This window comes from Myripristis murdjan, chromosome 13, assembly GCF_902150065.1.
Source record: "Myripristis murdjan chromosome 13, fMyrMur1.1, whole genome shotgun sequence".
Classification (NCBI taxonomy): Eukaryota; Metazoa; Chordata; class Actinopteri; order Holocentriformes; family Holocentridae; genus Myripristis; species Myripristis murdjan.
In genome coordinates this window covers 32,043,597-32,065,445 of record NC_043992.1, presented here as the reverse complement: position 1 = coordinate 32,065,445, position 21,849 = coordinate 32,043,597, and the positions used below count along the sequence as shown (strand labels likewise).

The following is a 21,849-nucleotide window of genomic DNA, read 5'->3' as shown; positions in this document are numbered from 1 at the left end:
GTGAATGTTTTGTGGCCGTGCCACACTGTACTGTAAATGAGCTGCCAAGGGGTTCCATTGATCATAGCTGGCTGCTGCTCAGATGAGCTTTACTATGAGCGCTACCATGGCTGGCGTTCAGCCACGGATGTCCAGGCACGCTGCCGAGCGTTGACCTATCAGATGACTGAAAGGTCGGAATACCTGCCTCAGCAGAACGCTCACTCTGGGAATGGATTTTCTCCAGCTGCCTCCCCCGCTTTCATTGAACCTGCTGTATCTCCTCCGTCAGAGCAAGCATGGCTACCCGCCCTCGCCCAGGGGGAAAATCGCTTCAGGGATCAAGAGACATGCTGACGTTTCACTCTAGAGAAACACCAGCGGAATAACTGAACACTTTCATTAGCAGTATCATTCGCATTATCAGGGCTAATTTTTACAGAGGAACAACAGCGGGACTTGGAGGTAACGCGGGCACCAGCTGGAGGAAACAGTAATGCTGCACACTGTAATGAAGTCCATGTTCTGCTTTGTGCTCCACCAGTATCACTGTTGTGTGAAATGACCTCCTAGCACCGTGTCTTCCAACCAAACACACTGGAATTAAAACCCAAATATTTTCATCCAGTTCTTGTATCGGAAAAATAAAGCTCTCGCTCCACCCCTAAAGTCCATATGCATCACTTAGTGATTGTGTTTACCAGTTTAATCTGCTTTATCCTGTGATAGAGTTAATCCACTTTATTCGATTTAGCTCGCACAGATTTTGGACTGAAACAGAGCAGATTTAATCAAATTACACTTTTTATAAAGTGGAGATGTGGTCTGCCAGTCACGGGCCTCACTCCTGGAATCTGCTCTGCCATTGTGCCTCTCTGTTAAGACGAGAAAAAAGCCATGGCTAAGCCCTAATGAGCAACACCAAACCAATGAAACACATGTACATGGCTCAGTGAACCCCACATGACCATTCAACAGCCACTGAGGACTTAGATCTTTGCTGGCCCGGCACCAGACCATAAAAAAAAAAAAAAAACTAGCTCAGTAACAAATTTTCAACAAAATTTTGCCCTGAATTTTAAAAGTGAAACAGCTTGAATATATAAAAAAAAAAAACAAGCCTGAGAGCTGAGGTTGTACATCAAAGAAAGAACAAAACTGCATGAGCTAATTTGCACACTTTAAATCATGTTGGTAATAAAATAGCATTTTTCATTAATTGGAACCACGGAGGATTCAATGTTTGCTCAAGCACACAGTGTAAAATGTCAAAATGCAGAAAGATGTCTGAGGTTGAACAACAGAGAGGGAGTTTGTTTGTTGCAGAGAAGTACTGTAGGCATGGCGCTGCCCTGCAACCGTAAACACAATGACCTTTTAATGTGCTTCTGCACAAACCGGTCCCTTGCACTTATGAACACAATGAAACCCAAAGTCTCCTGACCTAATCCTCTCACGCTTGGCAACAGCTTGAAACTTACACCTGAACATGCTCCTTTGCATCCCCATTTATAACACCCTTAAAAACGATTATAGGAACACCTTTCAACACCCCATATATTGCATGCATGTGAGCTGATTTTTATAGCAGATTTACCTCAGATAAGAATAACATAAGCAGGTTATGGATAAGATTTCGACAGATTATTTTGTGTGGCTTTTATATTAACTTGCATTAACTTATATTAACTTATATTAACTTGGTTGCAATACAACATTGTGCGATACACATGAGTAATCCCCAAGGGGTGAAATTAGTTCATCGCCATACACACTGGACGCGGCAGAACAAGCAGAATTACATGAAAACAGTATAATTACAGCCATGCTATCACAAGGCAGGGGAAGAGTAAGCAGCATATATCAATGATATCATGTCATCAACATGTAGACAGACAACTCACCAACCAATCAGATTTGTTTTTAGGTCATGTATCCATATGATATAATAAAATGACTATTTGATAAAAGCAATAACAGCTATAAACAAGCTGGACAAAAACAGCTCATTATGGCAATTCATTGATGACAAAATGGGAATCCATGATGGTGAGTTTCCACTGAAAACTGCCAGCTTGTATTTACAGAGTGGTTTCAGCAGCATTCCCTAGGCTAGTCATGACAGCATTGCTAGCGCTCCAACTTCTCCTCATTAACGCTTGTCTGTTGTCCAGCAGAGGAAATCAGGGAAATCTAAGAAACACGACGGAGAAAAAAAAAGCAAGAGGGGCAAGATTCAACTCACAGTGGACAGGCTGCTTGTTCGCTTTCATTCAGGTATGAGAATTTTTTCTTAATATGGCAAAAATTCAGCATCAGACTAGTGGTACCAAAAAAAAAAAATCTGAATATTTATAGCAGCCAAGGATGTAATTTAATCGTCCTGTCTGTCTGTCTGTCTGTTACCATGATATCTCAAAAAGTTCTGGACAGATTTACATGAAACGTTGTAGAAAGACCTTTCCTGAGTCAAGGGAGGGTTGGTAACATTTGTTCACAAGTGGTATCTGGTCATGTAATACTTGGATTGGTGTCATTCCAAAACTCCCCAAAACAGCGCCCGTGAGAAAACATTATAGAAAAGCGCTTTAGACGTTTGTGTATTTTTTCCTTTAATCTGGGCAGAACGACACAGACGGCTCCGACCTGAGTGTTCTTGGTTCTTATCGTCTCAGGAACGCTCAAGGAATCAAACTAACTACCTAACTCAATCTAACTTCTCTACGTCATGAGGCCAGCTGACTTTCACACAGGATGATGTGGACAGGTGGGTTTGTAGATGCTCAGGTCACATGGACAACTTTGCTGCCCGACTGAGAAATGGCTTTGAGCCGAGAAGAGAAGTGATTGGTGATTTTTGATATGAAAAGTATTACAGTGCTGTATCATGATGACTGTCTGGCAGGATCTTACCTTTATATAAGGAGTGTTTTTCTTTTTCTTTCTTCAACTGTAAGTTAGGTGCATTCGGGGCTCAGCAAGCTTAACGATAATTGTATTCATCAAGTTCAAGGAGTTAATTCGTAAGTACCTCAATTCTTAAGTATGCCGAGCCCATCTATTTGGGTGCGTAGAAGCTAAGTAAACATTTGTTTTTCTTTCGTGACCCATTTTGTGCAGGCGATTGCACAGAAGCGTTCTCCCATTTTTTATCAAGGTTTCTATGAACATGAAGCATTGCCCGATCTGCTTCCTTGGCGGAGGTCTGCGATCTCCTGAGCACATTTTCTAGTTTATATTGTTTCGTGTATTCGCATCAGACCTGGAGTGACCAGGCCTTAAGAACTTGTGCTCTGTGGTTTCCGTCTAGAAACAAGCGGCGAGTAAGCTCCCATCCATAATGAAACACACTGGATACATTGTTTGGTTTGAGTAAGTAGAGTCACTTGACATGAAGCACAAGCTCAAACCCTGGGGTACAACAGCGTATGCTGCTGAAATCCATTGTTTTCTCTGCAGACAGTTCAGGTTGCAGAAGTTCACCGGTTCAGGTTTCTGGCTGACATTATTTTTGGATCCTGGTGGCACGGAGAGCAGTCCTGGACAGGGAAGTGACTATAAAGACTTCAAATAATATACTGCTTGGCTAATAATTCCCCAATCCCTTCATGAGATCCTCACGAGGGAACAATCAGCACAGGCCCAGTCACTGCTGTTGCCATTTTCATTTCCTTAATGGAGACACAGTGACCCACTAGGGTTTATGGCGGCTTATTCAGGGGGAAATATTTATGCTCTCAACAAGACATAAATGCCAGCTATGAAAACTGTGATACAAATACAAGCCTTTGTGCTATGTCTCCAGCCTGAGATCTCCCAACAAGCAGCACTGTAGATGTTCAATGGATCAATACAGCCGAGAGATTATGGCAATTTAGGACAGTTGCTGGCTCAGTATTACTTTGATGACTGAACTCAAGTTGCAGAGCGAGGACTTAAGAGCAACCAAATAAGCTGAGGCAGAAATCTGTTGAGTAAGATCTGCATAAATCAGGCATCTAATAAATCCGGGAGACCAATATGTTTTATGTATCTATCCTAGACATACAGTAGATTTACTGCCATGATGATCATGAATTCCTGAAGGGTAACATTTCACTCAGTAGATTCTACTGTCTGCACCTGTCACATAAATCATCTAAATCACAGGCGGTTCATGTGCAAAAGCAAAATACAGGGGGAGTAATTCCTCATTGTTTGCCACAGGTTAAATAGACGGTGCCAAAGCGAGTTAATCATAGGGAGCACTTTCCATCTGTTGCAGCTCACTTAGTCAATAATAATAACAATAACAGTAATAATAGCAATAATAATGTGTTATTTATGGTGCACTTATCAAAGCTTGACCAGATTAAAAATGTAAGCAATAAGTAAGTAGTGAACACAAATAAACGTGAGCAACTAAATGAAGAAAAAAAAAAAAGAAGAAAACATTTACCAATACACACACCCTCAGGCCATAAACCAATAAAAAAACATCTGTTCCAGGTCAACCAACATCTGTCCAGAGCGGCACATGAATCATTACGGCGAACAGCGGGGGCACGAGGAGTTAAATCAGCAAGAGATTTCAACTCACAGTTTTTTTTCAAGTGGAAGTGCTGATAATGGCTCTTGCACGAAAAGCCCACTGCAGTGCACTCGCAGTAATAATCACAGATTTGTACAATAATAGACTCTCCAGGCAATTTTGGGCAATAATCAAGCAGATCGAAGCCTGTGAAATATTTTTTGACAGTAATGAGGTCCAATAACATACTGTATGGTATTGGGGAAAACCATGGGAGTTCAAAGACAATTTTAGATGAACAGTGTTTGGATTTTCTAGTCTGGGGAGCCTAAATCCTCTTTTTGACACCAGCACAATATTTCACACTGTAAAACTAATATCCAATATTTACCACATGCTACACTGGTTCAGAAATGGATTTGATTCTGCTGATGAGAGACCATTCCTCAGTGCAGTTAGCAATTTGGTAAAGGACACACCAAGAGCTGAAAAGCTGTGTGCGTGTGTGTGTGTGTGTGTGTGTGTGTGCGTTTCACAATGATGAGAATATGAGCACCGAATTATGCCGGACAGAGCTCCCAATGTAGAGGATGTAATGGAATATAGACTGGACTAAGGCTGGAGAGGGAGTCTCAAGGACGTGCAGCCACTGGGCTGGATGGGCCACTGACAGGGCGGTAATTGAATGCCAGCCTGCATGTGCTGAAGGTCACATCAGAGAACGGCCCTGTGTGTGTGTGTGTGTGTGTGTGTGTGTGTGTTTGTGTGCATGTGGTGGTGGTAAGAATGGGGGCGCTTGTGTGTGTCTATCTGTAGATTTCAGTGTATCTGTGTATCATCCGTATCTGTCAAATTAAAGATCATATTCAATTGCTAAAGAATCCAAAACCACTGTGTCTCTACAGCAGCGCAAGAGTGCTTCCATGTCGATGTTTCACACACGCATGCACAGCTACATGTACACACACACACACACACACACAAACACACCGAAAATCTTAAGCAGTGAGTGAAACAGTGATACAATCATAGTGCTGCTACCATGTGAAAACCTTCTAACAATGATTTTGGCCACTCGAAACTCGTTAAAAAAAAAAAAAAAAAAAAAAAAAATTGCACTGTCACTCCCTTCAGGTGCCGGCTCCCTGCATCCCTGCACCAGATCCCATCCAAAAACACACAGAACGGCCAGAAAATCCAGCTTCCCAGGACAAAGACCACAATATGCATGAACCCCCACATCCCAATTTTTAACAGATTACTAAACATGGGTTAACTTGAACCTTTTGTAATGCAGTTTTTTTTTTCTATAAATACATTGCACAGCATTTACAGGTTAAAAACACCTTATTACTTTGACAATTAACTTACAGTACTTGATAAATGACTGACAAGTGCCTGTGGGGTGTTCGTCCAACACACAAGTCTGTTCCAGCCTATCAAAAAAACATAAAGAGGAGGAACAGTGTGGACTCACTGCTGAGGAGTGAAACAGTGTTGGTGGAGAAACATTCACTGCTTTGAGAAATCCATACAGACTGAAGGTCAGTGAAGGACTTTTTTGCCTCGTCAACACTTGGCCAGGCAGTAAGCTGTGACAAGAATCATGTAAAATACAAATTTAAAATGAATCCAAAGTGGTTACAGACTTAAACTAACCACTGGTAATGTTACCTGATGTCCACAAGGGGATTGAGTTAATGGTGCCTAACCTAATGTAAGACAGCTATTCTTGTCTCTGTTATTTCACACATGATCATTTCTTAATCTAGATCGGTTTATTTTAGACAGCAGTCAGATATTTGCACAGTACTCCTCGTTCTGGTGAAGCGATAACACCTTCCTTTCCTGTGTTTTAACAACTGATATCACATTTGCACTAATATTTTTCTGCATTTAATAAAAATCTATCATGTGCCATAAGCAGTAGCAGCAGCCGATGGAGTTGGGGACCGTCTTAAAACTGCACTGATGCATGCACAAAAATCAATATAAAAAAAATCCGTTTTCTCACTTATTGAAATCAAATTGGCCTTGTCAAGGCCATTTTCAGGTGCATAGTATTCAGTCTTTTTTTTTTTTTTTCCCTTTCACCACATGGTTAAACTAGAATTTATTATTCTCAAGGGAAATTCAGACATCCAATAGCCAACACATTAAACATAAAAAATAAAAAAATAAATAAAAGGTGTATATTAAGGACCTTAACACATCAATATCTCCTCCACCTACATGGCTCATCAGCTACTTTCATACATATTCACCTGTATTTGTGAAAACATTAATTCTGGTGCAAAAAAAAAAAAAAAAAAGATGACAGGAAAACTAACTAAAATAAAATGGCTCAAACAACGTCAAGGTTGCCCACCTCTACATAGGTCTGCAACTGTTTTTTTTTTTTTTTTTTCCACTAAAATTGCAATTTTGGTACAAAAAACTATAAAGTAATAGCACAAATGTGATACTGCCTGTTTGTCAAGGAAAGTAGTACAACTGTTATCGCTGCAGCAGAACTGTCCTGTGAAGTGCAAATGAAGAGGAATGTGCAAATATCTGACAAGCGTCTAACGTAAAGCTATTTTTACCACACTAGTTAATCTCTGGTTGAGGCATTACTGCTTGTACCGAAGCTGTGAATATTAAATACACATTTTATTTGCATGTGTACAAACCTTATTTGGCCTCTGTCTGTGTTGGTTTCCAAAGATGCCAAATATGTTCTGCTGAATTACAGGGAAATGTGTATAAAATGACGCATAAGACATCTAGATATTTTTTTTATTTGATGAAGTGGAGCTGCCATAAAACAACGGCATCTTAGGCTCAAATATTTCACTCAATTTAGGTGTGATGGAGCTACAATATGAGAAAAAAAAATGTTTCTAAATTTCAATTGATTGGAAAATTGGAGTTCGAGTGGTTAAAGGCACAATGTGCAAAATCAACTCAAGTAAGGACCATTTAGGAAAAAATCTGGAACAAGCAGCTAATTTGATGGTTGAGCCTCCATTGTTCTCGCTGATAGATTACATGCTCAATCCACGTTTTGTTGTCAGCTGAGTCTAAATGTTCGCTCTTCGATTTTGCATAGTGCACCTTGAGGTACGTGTGACCCCTTCTCTGACATGTTTTACACACCTTTATAGTTCCCTAAACTGTTTTGTCCAATCCGGCGCAGGATACCATCCACTGCTACTGAAACACGGGGAGGTATTCAGCGGACAAGACAACAACCTCAGTGTCATCTACTTCTGCATCTTTCGGGACGGTCCAGTCTCTTCATGCTTTGGCCATTTTTAGTGGCACAATTTCCCCCTCAGACAAGCCATGGCCAATTAGGGAAGCAACGAATGTGCTGACACCTGTTCCAGCAGAGCTCATAGAGAAATAAACAGACAGAGAGAGAGAGAAAGGCAGGGAGAGGGACAGAGAGAGAGAGAGAGAGAGAGAGAACGGGGGAGGTGTGAAATGGGCTTGGCTTGCCAAAGGTCCAAAGGGCAAACCAACACTGCTGGGCACTGGGCTGCCAGAGGTGCACGTTACGGGGGGCATCTTTGGCAGGAGCTGGAAGTCATTGAAATTCCTCACGCCAGCAATGATTCAGTCATTTTTTCAGTAGCTCACAGCAGTTTTGTAGATGAGTTATAAATGCTTTAGCCACAACCTGAAGGTGTTCTAAATTAATTACACAGAGGCATATTGCTGCTAATACTGCTCATTAGTGCTTTCATATGGCTTGTCTAATTACAGCCGGTTATGAGAGACTGTTTATTCAGCATCAATAAATCACTTACAACTATGCACAGCTCCAAACCGGTGTGAATGATAGAAGCTGCTCTATACATTCAAAGTAAACCCAGAGCTCCTTTGTGCGTGCTGCTGTGTACCGTCCAAAGACCGAGATAAAAATCCTCACATCTTCCCATCAATCCAGCCTCTCTCCCATTCACTCTCTCTCTCTCTCACACACATTCACTTCCTCTTTCTATGACTCATAAACACATTCAGAAGCTACGCTGCAATTCAGAGCTAAGTGCACTCAGTGTGGAACTAACACCAAAACTGTACACACAAAACTTCTGTTGAGACGGGCTAGAGTAGTGGACCAGTCGGCGACCTGGTGAAGAACTGACTATTCCACAGGGCTTATCGATTTCACCACAGCCAGAAATATGTGCATCTAACACATCTTGTTTAACCTTTCAGATTAACGCATGTGTGACACATAGATCTGCCAATTATATCTTGGAATTTATGTTTTTTGTTTGTTTGCTTGTTTGTTTCTTTTTGTTTCTTTTTTTAACTTTTTGCTCTTTTTCTTAATTTAACAGGAAAGCGATAAGCACTTTTCATTAGTAAGACTCAAACCTAACCACAGTCTAATTTAACTATACTGTAGGACCAACTAATCGCTCAGATAACCAACACCAAGTTGACCATATAGAAAAATGGCCTTTTGCACATCCAACTACAACTTCTTAGGGTTCCCCATAATAGAGGTGTGCCATGACATATTTGGGATTAGTGTAATTTAACATTGCGAAAATATTGGTATTTTTACCAAATACAATCAATAATCTACATACAACGTATTATATTTATATATACTGTTGATTGCATTTTTAGGAAAACCTGTTTTGATTCATTAGCACCATTAGCGCCATTCATCATGTTTGCTTGCTATATTTTGTTTTTGTTGATGTTATTTCTAAAGCCCTTTTTATGTTTTGAAAAAAGAAAGAGGATTATATCCAAATATATTAATGATATTTGCCCTCCACCCTTCAACACAGAAGACGCTGACTTATACACTGAGTTTCAAACTTGGGCTTGCTCACATAAATTAAACTAATTTTGGCAAGTAATACGGCTAATAAATCTAAATAATACCGTGACAGGTGGTACTTGGTAATCAATAAAAGTAGGGTGTTTGATGTTGACAAATGGGCGTCATGTTGCATCTTGTATGTAGCTACTTGCATGGACTGGAGCTGTACTGGAGTGTAAATACATGCATGGATCAGAAACAGGCTAATGTATAGATCTGGCCAAGGCAAGGGAATGTGAAACGTGGTCAAGGACAGTTTGAACAGAAGATGCAGACACTCTGAGGCCGACTGATATGATATGGCTGACTGACTGAGGCTGAGGCTGAAGCTAGTTAGACATGAAGTACTGGATAATCTGATGGCTGCTGGTACAAAGGAGTGTCTGTACGGTCCTCAGAGGTCACCACTGAGGGGATGGAAGGAGTTGCTTTAGACTTTGGTCAGTCCAAGGCACGTCGATCAGTCCTCGTCCTCTTCTCTGCTACAACCTCAGGGAGGTCCCGGCTCAGCCCAGTGACAAAGCTGGCATTTGTTTGCTTGCCCCACCTTGGTGCTGCCTTCCCAGAACACCACTGGAACAACATTATAAGAGCATCACACTGGCCAGAACTGATTGATGGACTATGTAGTCTCTTGAATTCACTGAAAGACCTGAGCCTCTTCAAGAACAGCGTCCCTCTTTAATACAGTGTCTTGTTTGTTGTCGACATGAACCTTCGGACACATGTAGGTCTGCACACCCTCCACAACCTGGGGGGTAACTTCTTCCGTTATCACTCCACTATCATTTCCATCGTTTTATTGACGTTGACCACCCGCCGGAGCTCTCTGCCAGACAACCGTGCTCCTCCACCCTTGCATCCCACACAAGTGAGTCATCTGAGAACTTCCGGAGGTGCCATGATCCAAAAATGAATCAGAAGTCAGAGGCACAGAGAGGGAACAAGAGGGGTGACAGTACAGTCCCCTCAGGGAATGATCTGCAGGATCCGCACGATGTTGAAAGCAATACAGAATCAGAGCCCCTTCTCCCTGCGAATCCTTGTGGAAAAAAGGCCCTGTGGAGCAGGAATATGTTAGTGCTGTCTACGGTCCAAGGTGCTGCAGGTTCAACTTCTCAAAGGTCTTCAGTATGTCCAAGGTTCACCCGGCGGCTTGTAGTCATTACGTAGCAATCAGTGGACCGACAAGATACTACAGCTGATCAATCCAAATCAGCCAAAGAGGGAAAAAAAAGTTCCAAAACCATCCACCCAAAATTTTCAACATGGCATATTAAATAAACGCGTGTGAAAATCAACTTGAATTTGTGGAGCTGAATCTCAGTCTATCATAGCCAAGGTAACAACACAACATTTCGTTTTTTTTTTTTTCCCCATGTAAATGACTTGGAATTCCCAATGCAATAATAGCTTATTTCCCCCTTTGCTGCCTGACCAGTGTTTTCTGTTTGTTTTTCATGACATGTAGAACCCCCCCCCCCCCCCCCCCCCCCCTGACAAACAGGCTTTTCCATCTTTTCTACATGAGACCTCCAGATCATCCAATCAAGCCTAAGTGTAATATAAAACCTCAAAGTCAGTAACATTCATGCCAACATTAATCAAAAACTCATGACATACATATGCCGCTGTATAAAACACTCACTTATGCAATCACTGTTAACAGCCTGGGAAATGAGGATCTTAGAGCTTGTGGGTGAGAGACAGTGGTCCTCCAACCAGAACCACATTATCTCCAAAACTGGCTTTCCCAGAATGCTGCAGGCTTTGTCTGCGAGGAGACTCCACTGGGACCGGACTGGTTGAGGGAGGAGAGTGGAGTATAGGCGGGGGGAGGGGAGTGGGGGGGCATTAGCACAGAGAGCTGGCACATGCCCAGTGCTGTGAGTCTGCCATCCACAGCTTGAGCACAGGCCCTTTTCTGAGCGAGTTTTACAAGCTTTACTCTCACGATTGAGGGAGAGAGAGACCGTGCAGCACGGCAGCACTGACCAAGTGAGGGGACACTGATGTTTATTTTGAGGACAGGCATTTGGACCATGTTAGAGGGATATAATTACTTCCTCTGGTGTGGGCAAACTGACTCCTCTCTGCCTGTCCTGCCATGCACCCATACTCACGCCAGGTGAACTGAGAACGCTAAATTGCCTATAGGTGTGAATATGTGTGTGTTTGTCTGTGTGTTAGCCATGGGATGGACAGGTGAGCTGTCCACCCAGTGCATGCTGGGAAAGGGTCGAGCAACCTTTTGACCTTGAATAGGAGTTTAGAAAATGGATGGATGGATAAGGAGGGGCTTGGCGTATGTGTGTGTGTGTGTGTGTGTGTGTGTGTGTGAATGTGCGTGCGTGCATGTGTGCATGTGTGTGTGTGTGTGTGTGTGTGTGTGTGTGCGTGCATGCATGTGTGTGTTTGTGTGTGCGCCAATAAGACATCAAAGACATATACAATTACAGTTTTAAGCAGAAAGAAACAAACTTTAAAAAAAGAAAACTGGCTGGGTAGAAGAAAAAAATACGTAATTTGCTGCTAAAAATAAAGATGAATTACATCGATGTCTGAATGATGTGAGAGTGCCAGTATTTTTGGAGGATTTTTTGTTATTATTATGGTGAATGTTTTTACTCCATTTCCCAGGCCCCTCAGAAGCAGCAATGAAGCCCTGGCCTCCTCTGCTGATTATGTTTAGCTGCCTCTAATTAAGCAGGAGGCTATACAGTCTGTCCACTTGAAGTAGGTTTCTGCAGCCAAAAAAATCTTAACAAAAAAAAAAAAAAAAAAAAAAAAAAAAAATTGGATGAGATAAATTAAAATGTTTTCATTGAGAGCAAGAATTTTCAGTCTTTTCCAGTTTTTTTTTTTTTTTTTTTTTTTTTTTTTCTGGCTGTACCTGCTCACAGCCAGTTGAAGTGCTGCCCTTCCTCTGCTTTCACTTTGGGGAAATAAGAACAGAGGTCTGATGAAACTTGAAAAGAGAAAGGGAATGTTTCGGAAATGCAGGGACTTTCGAAAGAGGGATAAAGTCTGAGGTTTCATTTTGAATTTGAAGCTTTATCATAAGATTACATAAAAGAGCTGGGCAACTTTGGTGGCGATCAGTCCAAGCCAATAATAAATATGTTTGTGTGTCTATGTAAAAAAAAAAAAAAAAAAAAAAAAAAAAAAGCCCATGTATGTTGTAGCATCACCTTTGGGCCGGTCAAATGGACAACTAAGTTTTCATTCATCATGTAAGGGAGACAAAAACCTTCACCTGTCTGAAAATGGTCACAGCTTATAGATCAGCATGAAGTTTAAGATACATTTGTGCATGTCATGTCATAATGATAGCTCTAACAAAGCAGGCTTGTTCAATTATTTTGAGTTAAATGATACACAAGTTACTGATTTCTCCAATTTTTAGGTACGTGGAAATGTGTTCAAATCACTCTTTTAATTTGTAAATTGAGCATCATATCTTCAATATGGTCATAACCTGAGTGTAATCATAATATATGTGATTGTGCGTGTTACAAAGTAAACATGTTTACTTAAGATTTTCCCATGTGTTAACTAATCAGGTAAAAATGTTCTGAAGATTTCAAGGCCCTATAATGGCTCCATGAGAACATAATCACCTTGTATGCGGCTGTACTAGTAGTGGTGTTTTCAAGCAAAGCTTTCTTGGACTGATAACTGATGACAAGGAATGAGGCAAACAGGGAAGAGGTGCAGAAATTGGTAGCCTGGAGCCCAGGGAACAACCTGACACTCAACACCAGTAAGACTAAAGAGCTTATCCTTGACTACAGCAAGACAGGAGTCAATGACCATGCACCGCACTTCATAAATGAAGTGATGAAGTGGAGCCGGTGTCCACTTTTAGATTCCTGGGTGTAGAGCTGGGCGATAGCGACAAAATCAAATTTCAAATACCTTGATATCAATATTGTGACGATATTGTAGGGATGACTATTTGTGCTTTTCCAATATATTTACATATGAGATTTTTGAGAAACAATCATTAGTGATTTGGACATGATGACCAAGCAGGTAGAGACAAATATTAGAACAGTCTGATAAGTTCACAAAACTGCATCCCTTTACTGTTATGCAGCCTTTAAAACCAGGAAAAGGCAACACTTATGCCATATCGTGATATTATGATATATAAAATCCCAGATGATATTTAGTCTCAAATCACAATATCAATATAATGTCGATATATTGCCCAGCCCTAACTGGGTGTACAAATCTTACAGGACGACTTGCGGTTTGTCAATATGACATCCCTGCTTTAAAAAAAAAAAAAAAAAAAGCCACAGCAGACGCTCTACTTCTGACAAATGTGAACACCCAAAATCTCAATTTGTCTCAACAGCTTCTGATAACCGCCACTGACACCATCTTAACAACGTGCATCTCTGCAAGTTGCACCGCTGTCGCACAGAAAGCCCTGCGATGGGTTGTCCGGTTGTCACCCGGGATCGAGATACTGGCGCCCAGTTACCAGCCTTAGAGGACAAACACAACTCCCAGTGCTGCTGAGGAGTTGAGTACATTATAAAAGATTCAACTCATCCCTGCCATCACCTGTTTCAACTCTCTCCTGGCAGGCGTTACAGGACGACGCATGCCCTTCCCACAAGACTAAAGAGGAGCCATGATTCAGCTCAACCTCACCCATACTGCTCACGCTCCACCTTCAGCCTCTTCAACACTGCAATGCACTTTGCTATTGTAATATGGACGGTGTACTGTTTTTATGTTGTTACTACTTATTCTTGGTTTGTTTTTATTGTTTTTACATTACTATTTATTTTATTATTTTTATGCAGCGCCAGGGAGTTGCACACATAACTTTGCTGTGCCAGTACAATGACAATAAACATCCTGAACTTAAGACGTAGTTTTTGAAATTTTGCTCCCAGCGCTCACAAAATACAATATAATTATGACTTCAAGGAGCTGTAGCGACCTCTGTGTTCAATAAAGATTCATGAGGCTATGATTTACCAAGTGATTATTTGAAATCTTATAGTTAAACGCCATTTTTTAAAGCTAAAAAAGGCCATTTCTAATGGTGATGTTGGATATAGTGGATGAATCCGTATTATGGTGTGAATGTGAATGATGTGAGCTGAACAAATGACTTGAAAAAAACTAAATATGAGTGTAACAACAGAGAGCAGTGAATAAATAAGGGAGGTATGATGAGGACAAATTGCTTTGTCAGACACAAGGTAAAGTGCATGAACAGAGGTGGCACAGCTCTGTAGTCCTTAGTTTATGTGATACAATTTGATTAAAAAAAAAAAAAATGATATAACACCATTTACTGCCTTGAAGGAAAAATAATTTGCAAAGGGCAACATGGAAACTGTACAGAAAGCCATGCTCAACAATGGGCAATATATGACACATTCAACAGTTTGCAAAATATGCAGATACCAGCCCTGTTACTGTAGAAATGCATAGAGAGAGGCCGGAACAGAGAAAAACAAGTCCACCCATAAAACATATTCCCTCAACTTTCATATTGTTATCAGTGTATGCTTATGGAGAGGCCAGGACAGCAACTGATACACTCGATGCACAACAGAGGGCATCAAGTCAGAGAGCATCAGAGCTTTACACACCGTATTAAAGGCCATTTATCACTGAAAAACACAAGCACACAAACTCTCCAAACAAAATAATGATCTACGAAATAAGCATGAACAAATATTTTGGACATACATGGTGTGAAGAGAACAAGGTTATTTGTGTCTGATCCATTTAAGCAAGTAAATCCAGGAGATAAAGGCAAATTTAATTAAAGCCCATTGCTTTCTTTAAATATTGTTTTTTCTTTCTTTATTCATTTGCTGTGCTGACTGCTTTGAAATGTAATTGACCCCACTCCTGCAACCCAATCTGGCACCTCATCTTCTAGTGTCCGTCACCACCAGCAGACGGCACACACTGCTACTACCTGGGCTTGTTAGAGCTCACAGGGGTCTAGGGGGCCTACAGCCCCATCTTGATGAGTCCTATATACATGGAAAATCTACCGGCAAGAGCAGATATTACAAGTCAACTAAAATTTCCCCAAATTGTTGTGAGTTTTGTGTTCTGAGTCACAAACATTAAGGAAAATGCAATCCTAACATCATCAAATTGAGTGAGAGATTTGAAGAAACTAGACACTCATGCTCTGTTACCTTAAACATCTAGAATTGTGAAAAGACAGCCGATGTTTAAGACACAAAAGCAATGCTGTCAAAGTTTTATTTCAACCATCTGGTGGAAATAAGTGTTATACAAAGCTCCAGACAGTTACAACATACCAACGAAAACTGAAGACAGCCCAACCTATCCAAAGTTGGACTCCAGAGACAGTCGGGGAGCTCTCAGACACTACTGGGAGGCCTCCAGATCACTGAGTAACAGTTCTGACACCTTCACAAATACTGTCTGCTCTTTTGGGAAGAAGCCCATTGACAAGTACAAATATGCCAAACCATGGTTCACAAGGGAGCTCAGGATCCTGTGAAACATTAAAGAGCAAGCTCACAAGAAAGGAAATTAGAGATGAATGCCATCTGGCCAAAAGCCAGATCAACAAAGCCATTAAAAACACCAGCACAGGACCAGAGTGAGGAGTCAGTTTGCCATAAACCACTCAGGCTCAGAACGGCACAACACAACAGCTCAACACACTAATTAGTCACAGGCAAAGACTCGCTTAAATACCCCCTCCCCCACATTTACCAATGACTTTTAATTACCTCTATATTGCCATCAGGAACCCCCTCGCTGCACCCTGATTGGCTGCCAAGTCACCTTGTTGACTTTTCTGAACTGAACTACAGGCTCACTGGCTGAACGCTTTCTCCCCAATGGGCATTTGGCACAAGAAGGCTTCTTCGATCGTCCACTTACAGTGACTGGCTAGTTGCACATATTATCTAATCCCTAAGTCAGTCTGTATAGTTTACTAGTTAGTATAGTTAAATATTTAAGACCTGTGAGTTGACATTTTATGGTTCCATCACCCAGTTTATACGGTTAAGCTTTAAAAAGGCTTTGAGGAATTGGTTACTGTTTTCCAATTGTTTAAGAAAGCAAATTTTATTCATTATCTGCTGTTTAGTAAGCGGTTTGCGTCCACATTTTCATGAGTTTAATTATTGTATATTTGAAGGCACCATGGCCTAATGTACAGGCTAATGTATGGCTGAACTGCAAGCCACTCCCAACAGGAATACAGCTCAACCAAGGTTCTCTGTCATCTCAAATTATAGTTGAGCTTTCCATCAACAAAGTGAGGTGGACCTAGGGCCTCCTGAGCCTCCCCGTACAAAACCCATCACCTCTCCACCCCCCATGGTCCTCAGACCTCAGCCCATTTAGTGATGCCAGGAACAGGGCCTGAACAGGACCAGTGCACCCCAGTCTCACCAGAATCTTTACCTAAACTCTGCCCCTAGGCAAAGGTATTACCTGCTTCTCTACCTGCCGCTATCATTTATGCTACTATCATAAGGACAAGATTACCTGCCTCAACAACTTCAGACAAGTGGCGGTGATTCGAGTCATATGTTGTGATCATGAGAAGAGGGAACTGAGAAGTTATCAACTTCCGTGTAGGAAAAAATCCACATGAGCAGCTGCCAAACTCTTAATTCTCTGTTGGAAACTCAGGCTTTCTCAGAGTTCCTTTTCATCCAAGATGTACTTCTGTGATGTCATGTAGCTAAAATAAGCATCATGGCAATGCTTGTAGAGCAATTACTTGAACTACAACGGTGTATGCAAGCAGAGGAGCACACAGGTAGAGAAATAGCTCACATAAATGAAGATAAATTGCTACAAAATAATAGAAAAACAACACTAACCTCATGCATTAAGAGAGGTATGACCTGTACTCAAAGGTTTTGCACTTATGAAAGCAGCCAAAGAAGCGCAACTTTACCTCTATTTTTCGTTCCAACCTCAACCACTTGATCACTCAGAGATGGGAAGAAGTCCCAAGTCAGAAACTTCTCAGCTCCCACTTGTCATGAATGCAGCAACACTGCACCTTTCATTGCATTGCCACTATCCTACTTTTAACCTGATAGACCCACAGGCACTGCTCAACATCAGTGGAGGATGCCGTCAACATGGACTTCCACTGAAAATCTTGACACCACAGGTTCTTTTGCAAGGGTCTTGTTTGTTGACTTCTGCTCTGCTTTCATCATCCTCCCACCATCTTTCTACAACTGCGCCACGGAAAACTGTCTCGGCTCTGTGAGTGATTTTTGCTTTTTCTTACAAATGACAACAATTCATGCCTCTGGGACAGTTTTTTCGTCAGACCCCCTCTCTACGAAGATGATTACAATAAAGGGATGTGTACTGTTCCCCCTCCTCTACCCCCTCGATGTTGCCTAATGTAGCCACAGTCAAATTTTCATCAAACTGCTGATGTTTGCTGATGACACCATGCTGTTGGCTCTCATGACTAGCAATTACAAGTCAATCAATTGAAGCGAGGGTTCTATATTTCCCAACAGGGTGTGACACGAACAAAAGTAGAATTGTCATCATTCTTAATCCAAAGCTGCTGGAATGATGACTGACTTCCTGAGGAGTCTGTTTGGTCACCTCCCCTCGTCTAGTGTCCATAGTATGTCTTCCAATGTCCCACTGCAAAAAAAATTTTCAGCTGGCAGCGTACCATGTTTGTCAGCATATTGTATTACTACTTACGTTGTCAATGTAACTCTGCACAAATGTTGCCAAGACAAATTAGTGGACATTTATTGTACTTGGCAATTTAAGTGGTTTTGGATTCTGAATCTGTGCAGGGAATTAAAGCATTTCTTGCCAATACATTACTGTGGGCTCGTTGCAGTCCTTTGTTAAAGCCTATTCGGCAAAGTGCACACACAACAAAATACCATTAAAGAGAATAGCGCCAAGTCCCAGCTCAACAGAGATATACTAGCCCAAGTCTTCTGCCTTGTTTGTTTTTTAGCAAGTGAATTTTCAACCATCTGTCACAAGCCTGCTTTTATTCATGCTCATTGGTACCTAGAAATCTGACCTGCAACCCCATGCAATAGAAAAATGAACAAAACAAATTAAATGAATTTAATACTACTCTTACCCCCAAGTTTGCCCTGACTGAATCCAAGATCGCATCAAGCTTTCCCTTGATATTACATTTTTTTCTCCCCTTTTGTTATACTGGCACATGAGTCAGGTGTAGACCACTATTTTGTTTATGTTAACAGACAGGGTGGGCTCCGATTGGCTCTAAATGGAGAGGGCAGGTGCTGAAACAGCTGACGATGTGCATGTCACTACCCATGGTTTTTGACAGGAAAGCATGTAGTTAGCAGATCTGTATAACAGAGCAGGTGCATAAAGATGGCATCTTCCTCACTTAATGTATAATATACATATACATACATACATACATACATACATACATACACACACACACACACACACACACACACACACACACACACATATATATATATATATATACACACACACACACACACACACACACACACACATACACACATACATATAGAAATGCTGTATGGTACAAATCCACCAAACCAAATGTTTTACCTTACAAGATGTCACATACTGCACCTTATTTTCTTACTGCAAACCTCAATTTTGTATAAATATCAGGCTATATGTACTGCATACAGTGCTCACCCAAAGATCCCCAATTTGTTCAGTCCAACATTGACACTGACATGAATGTAGTTATTTCTAGTACAATCGTATGGCAAAAATAGCTCATATGTTGTCCAAATGCCATCACAGCTTTATCTGTCTTGATAGGCTGGTGCATAATCTTTTCAGACTTTGGTAAATAAGTGATCAAATAAATTATTTTGAAGATGAAAAAAAAAATCAGGATTTCCTGTGATTCTGTGTGGCACCAGACTGGCATCAGACAGCAAGATGTTGCAATGTACAGGTATGACATAGCACACCTTGTAATTAATGATCCGCTGTGTTTTAACAATTCGCCGCTGTCTGGGGCTGTTTGGTCGTCCACTTTCAATGTAACTCTACAATAGAAAACAGCACTCAGTAGTGGCTGGTTTATTTTATCCTTTAAACAACATCGATGCCTTAATGACCTGGACATTATTGACCAATACTATTCATGAAACCTTTCCCTTTTCTTGGTAAAATGCTTTGCTGCATTGGAGGAAGTTTTTATACTGGGCTTAGCCTGAAGCTGGCATCACAGAGGAACCAGACCTGTGAGCAGACCAGTTTTGACTGGGTATGTGGGGTCATTGGGATCAGTTACCAGGCCAACAGCGTGGCACATGTCTCCCTCATCTGGACATCAGCGGAAAAGCAAGGTTAAGTAAGTACATAGGTCAATACACAGTGCTCAGGAAAAAATGTGAACAAACGGATATTGTGCCGGTCGTTTCTTGACGGATTACTGAACCACTGAAATCAGCACTGGGCGGCTGGAGCCTTGCAGCCTGTGGTGGGATGCGTGCAACACACACACACACACACACACACACACACACACACACACACACACACACACACAGCATTTGACCCCATGTGAAATGTGAAATTCTGCATATCAGATGCATGCATGCAGCGGTGCATTCTATCAAATTCAGGAGTGCATTTTATCTGACACGTGATGCATTATTTAGTTACTTTTCCATCTGGAAGGCTGAGACGGTCACACCCCTCTCTGGAGAACTCAAATGGGACTGCTTGCTATGATACACTGCATAAAATCTCCCTCAGCGGTAACGTTATTCCAAACGGAGCAATATTTGCTTCGCGTTTTGGGCTACCACACAACTGAGCCACACAGACAACACAATACAGGCCTAACCCATCGCACAAACCAGCTGCCGTATCAATAGACTTCAGCCTATCTTTGAAATGGTCAATCATTTTGAGCATTAGCATTTGCATCACTGCAATTCCCTGACAGGTGAATATTCCCTGATTATATTACCAATGCCATCCGTGCACTGATGCTACCGACAGGCATAGCTCGGGTGTTTCAACACAATTGCTATTTCCCTGATACGAATTAACCAAGGCTGAACTTTCACGTGACATGAGATATGCAGCCATTTGTTACAATGAAAAAGCGCACAGTTCATATGACCTATCATGGAAAAAATGCCCCGCGATTCCACATAACAGCAGCCAAGGCACACGAAGACGCCAGAAATCATATGTTACGTGCGGCACAAGATATATTGCACTTCAACTCACCTTGAGCGGCCGTTCCTCTGGTGCTGAATACACTTGCTATCAGAGTGGCCACATACCAAATCATAGTACTATTGCCGACCAGCTATTACCACGCAAAGTGCCCCGTTCAACCAATCTCTCATATTCGACCTTGCACGGCACGGTCTCTTATCAACACCCCCTTTTCATATCCTATATTCTTTCCTCTTGGCGATTCCCTTCATCCCTTCCCTCCCCCGTCCTTCCATCCGCATCCTCTCCCGAAGAGACAGAGCACCTGCACCGCCGCGTTTGTAGTAGACGGAGCCGTTTTACGAGCGCATAGTGAAACCAAGTGTGAGAATGCAGCCACAGGTCCGCCTCTTCTGTCATTGGATTGGTTACTGATTGAGGCTTTGGGGCGTGTATTGGTTATTCCTACGCCCCGTACCCGAATGACAGGAGAGCAGCCGTGCACCGATTCAAGGTGAGTTGGAGCGTGCCGTAGTAGTGGAACCGCAGTATCATGCGCATTGACAGAGAGCCGTGTCCACATCTTTAAATACCTCTCCTAAGGTGGCTCCACGTGCACCATTACCGCCCATTATCTATTCATCTACTGAGCCTTTGCACAATGGGCCCATTCGTCACATCAATATTGGCATCTCTATTTATGCCGCAGGTTTATGCGAAATCAGAGGGGGAGGCTTGTGAATGTGCGTGTGTGTTTGTGTATATGTGTGTGTGTGTATGTGAGTCATCTGTCGCTCATCCATAGCCCTCGGCTGTTGTCATGTCGCTGTCACCGACATAAAACGCTCTTTTTTTTTTTTTCCTGCTACCGCACTATGTCTGGCTTATGTGATGGGTGTGGCGACAGATGCAATATCGTTCGCCTGTTTTTCCTCGACGACTGCAAGTGCAAGGATGCTGCTTAATAATGCTGCCCACTGCTGCACACATGGTTACATTGATAAGCCGCTCAGATTTACACTCCCTCTCTCTCTCTCACTGTATGTGTGTGTGTGTGTGTGTGTGTGTGTGTGTGTGTGTGTGTGTGTGTGTGTGTGTGTGTGTGTGTGTGTGTTTCAACATGCATGACCACAGAGAAATCATGCAGCCACAACACTCCACACTGGCTGGCTCCTCAAGATCAACTGAGACCTGGACGCTCATAACACCGGGGCTGGAGTGTCTCACTGAAACATAGCCTACACATCTGTCCATTGTGAGCAATTCGATGAATGAAGACCAATGTCAAAATTACATTATGAAATTGTTCGTTTTTTTTTTTTTTTTTTTTTTTTTCCTTTTTTTCCCGAAT

The 21,849-nt window shown here is 41.8% G+C and overlaps 1 protein-coding gene across 1 annotated transcript in view; it reads right to left on the bottom strand.

Moving 5' to 3' along the window:
• Window positions 1–20,777, bottom strand: part of igsf9ba (immunoglobulin superfamily, member 9Ba) — a 64,391-nt gene extending 43,614 nt beyond the window's left edge. Inside the window, exon 1 of the mRNA XM_030067420.1 lies at window positions 20,568–20,777. Within this exon, the coding sequence (XP_029923280.1) occupies window positions 20,568–20,631 (64 nt within the window). The 5' untranslated portion in view covers window positions 20,632–20,777. The remainder of the gene's footprint in view (window positions 1–20,567) is intronic.
• Window positions 20,778–21,849: the final 1,072 nt, after the last annotated feature.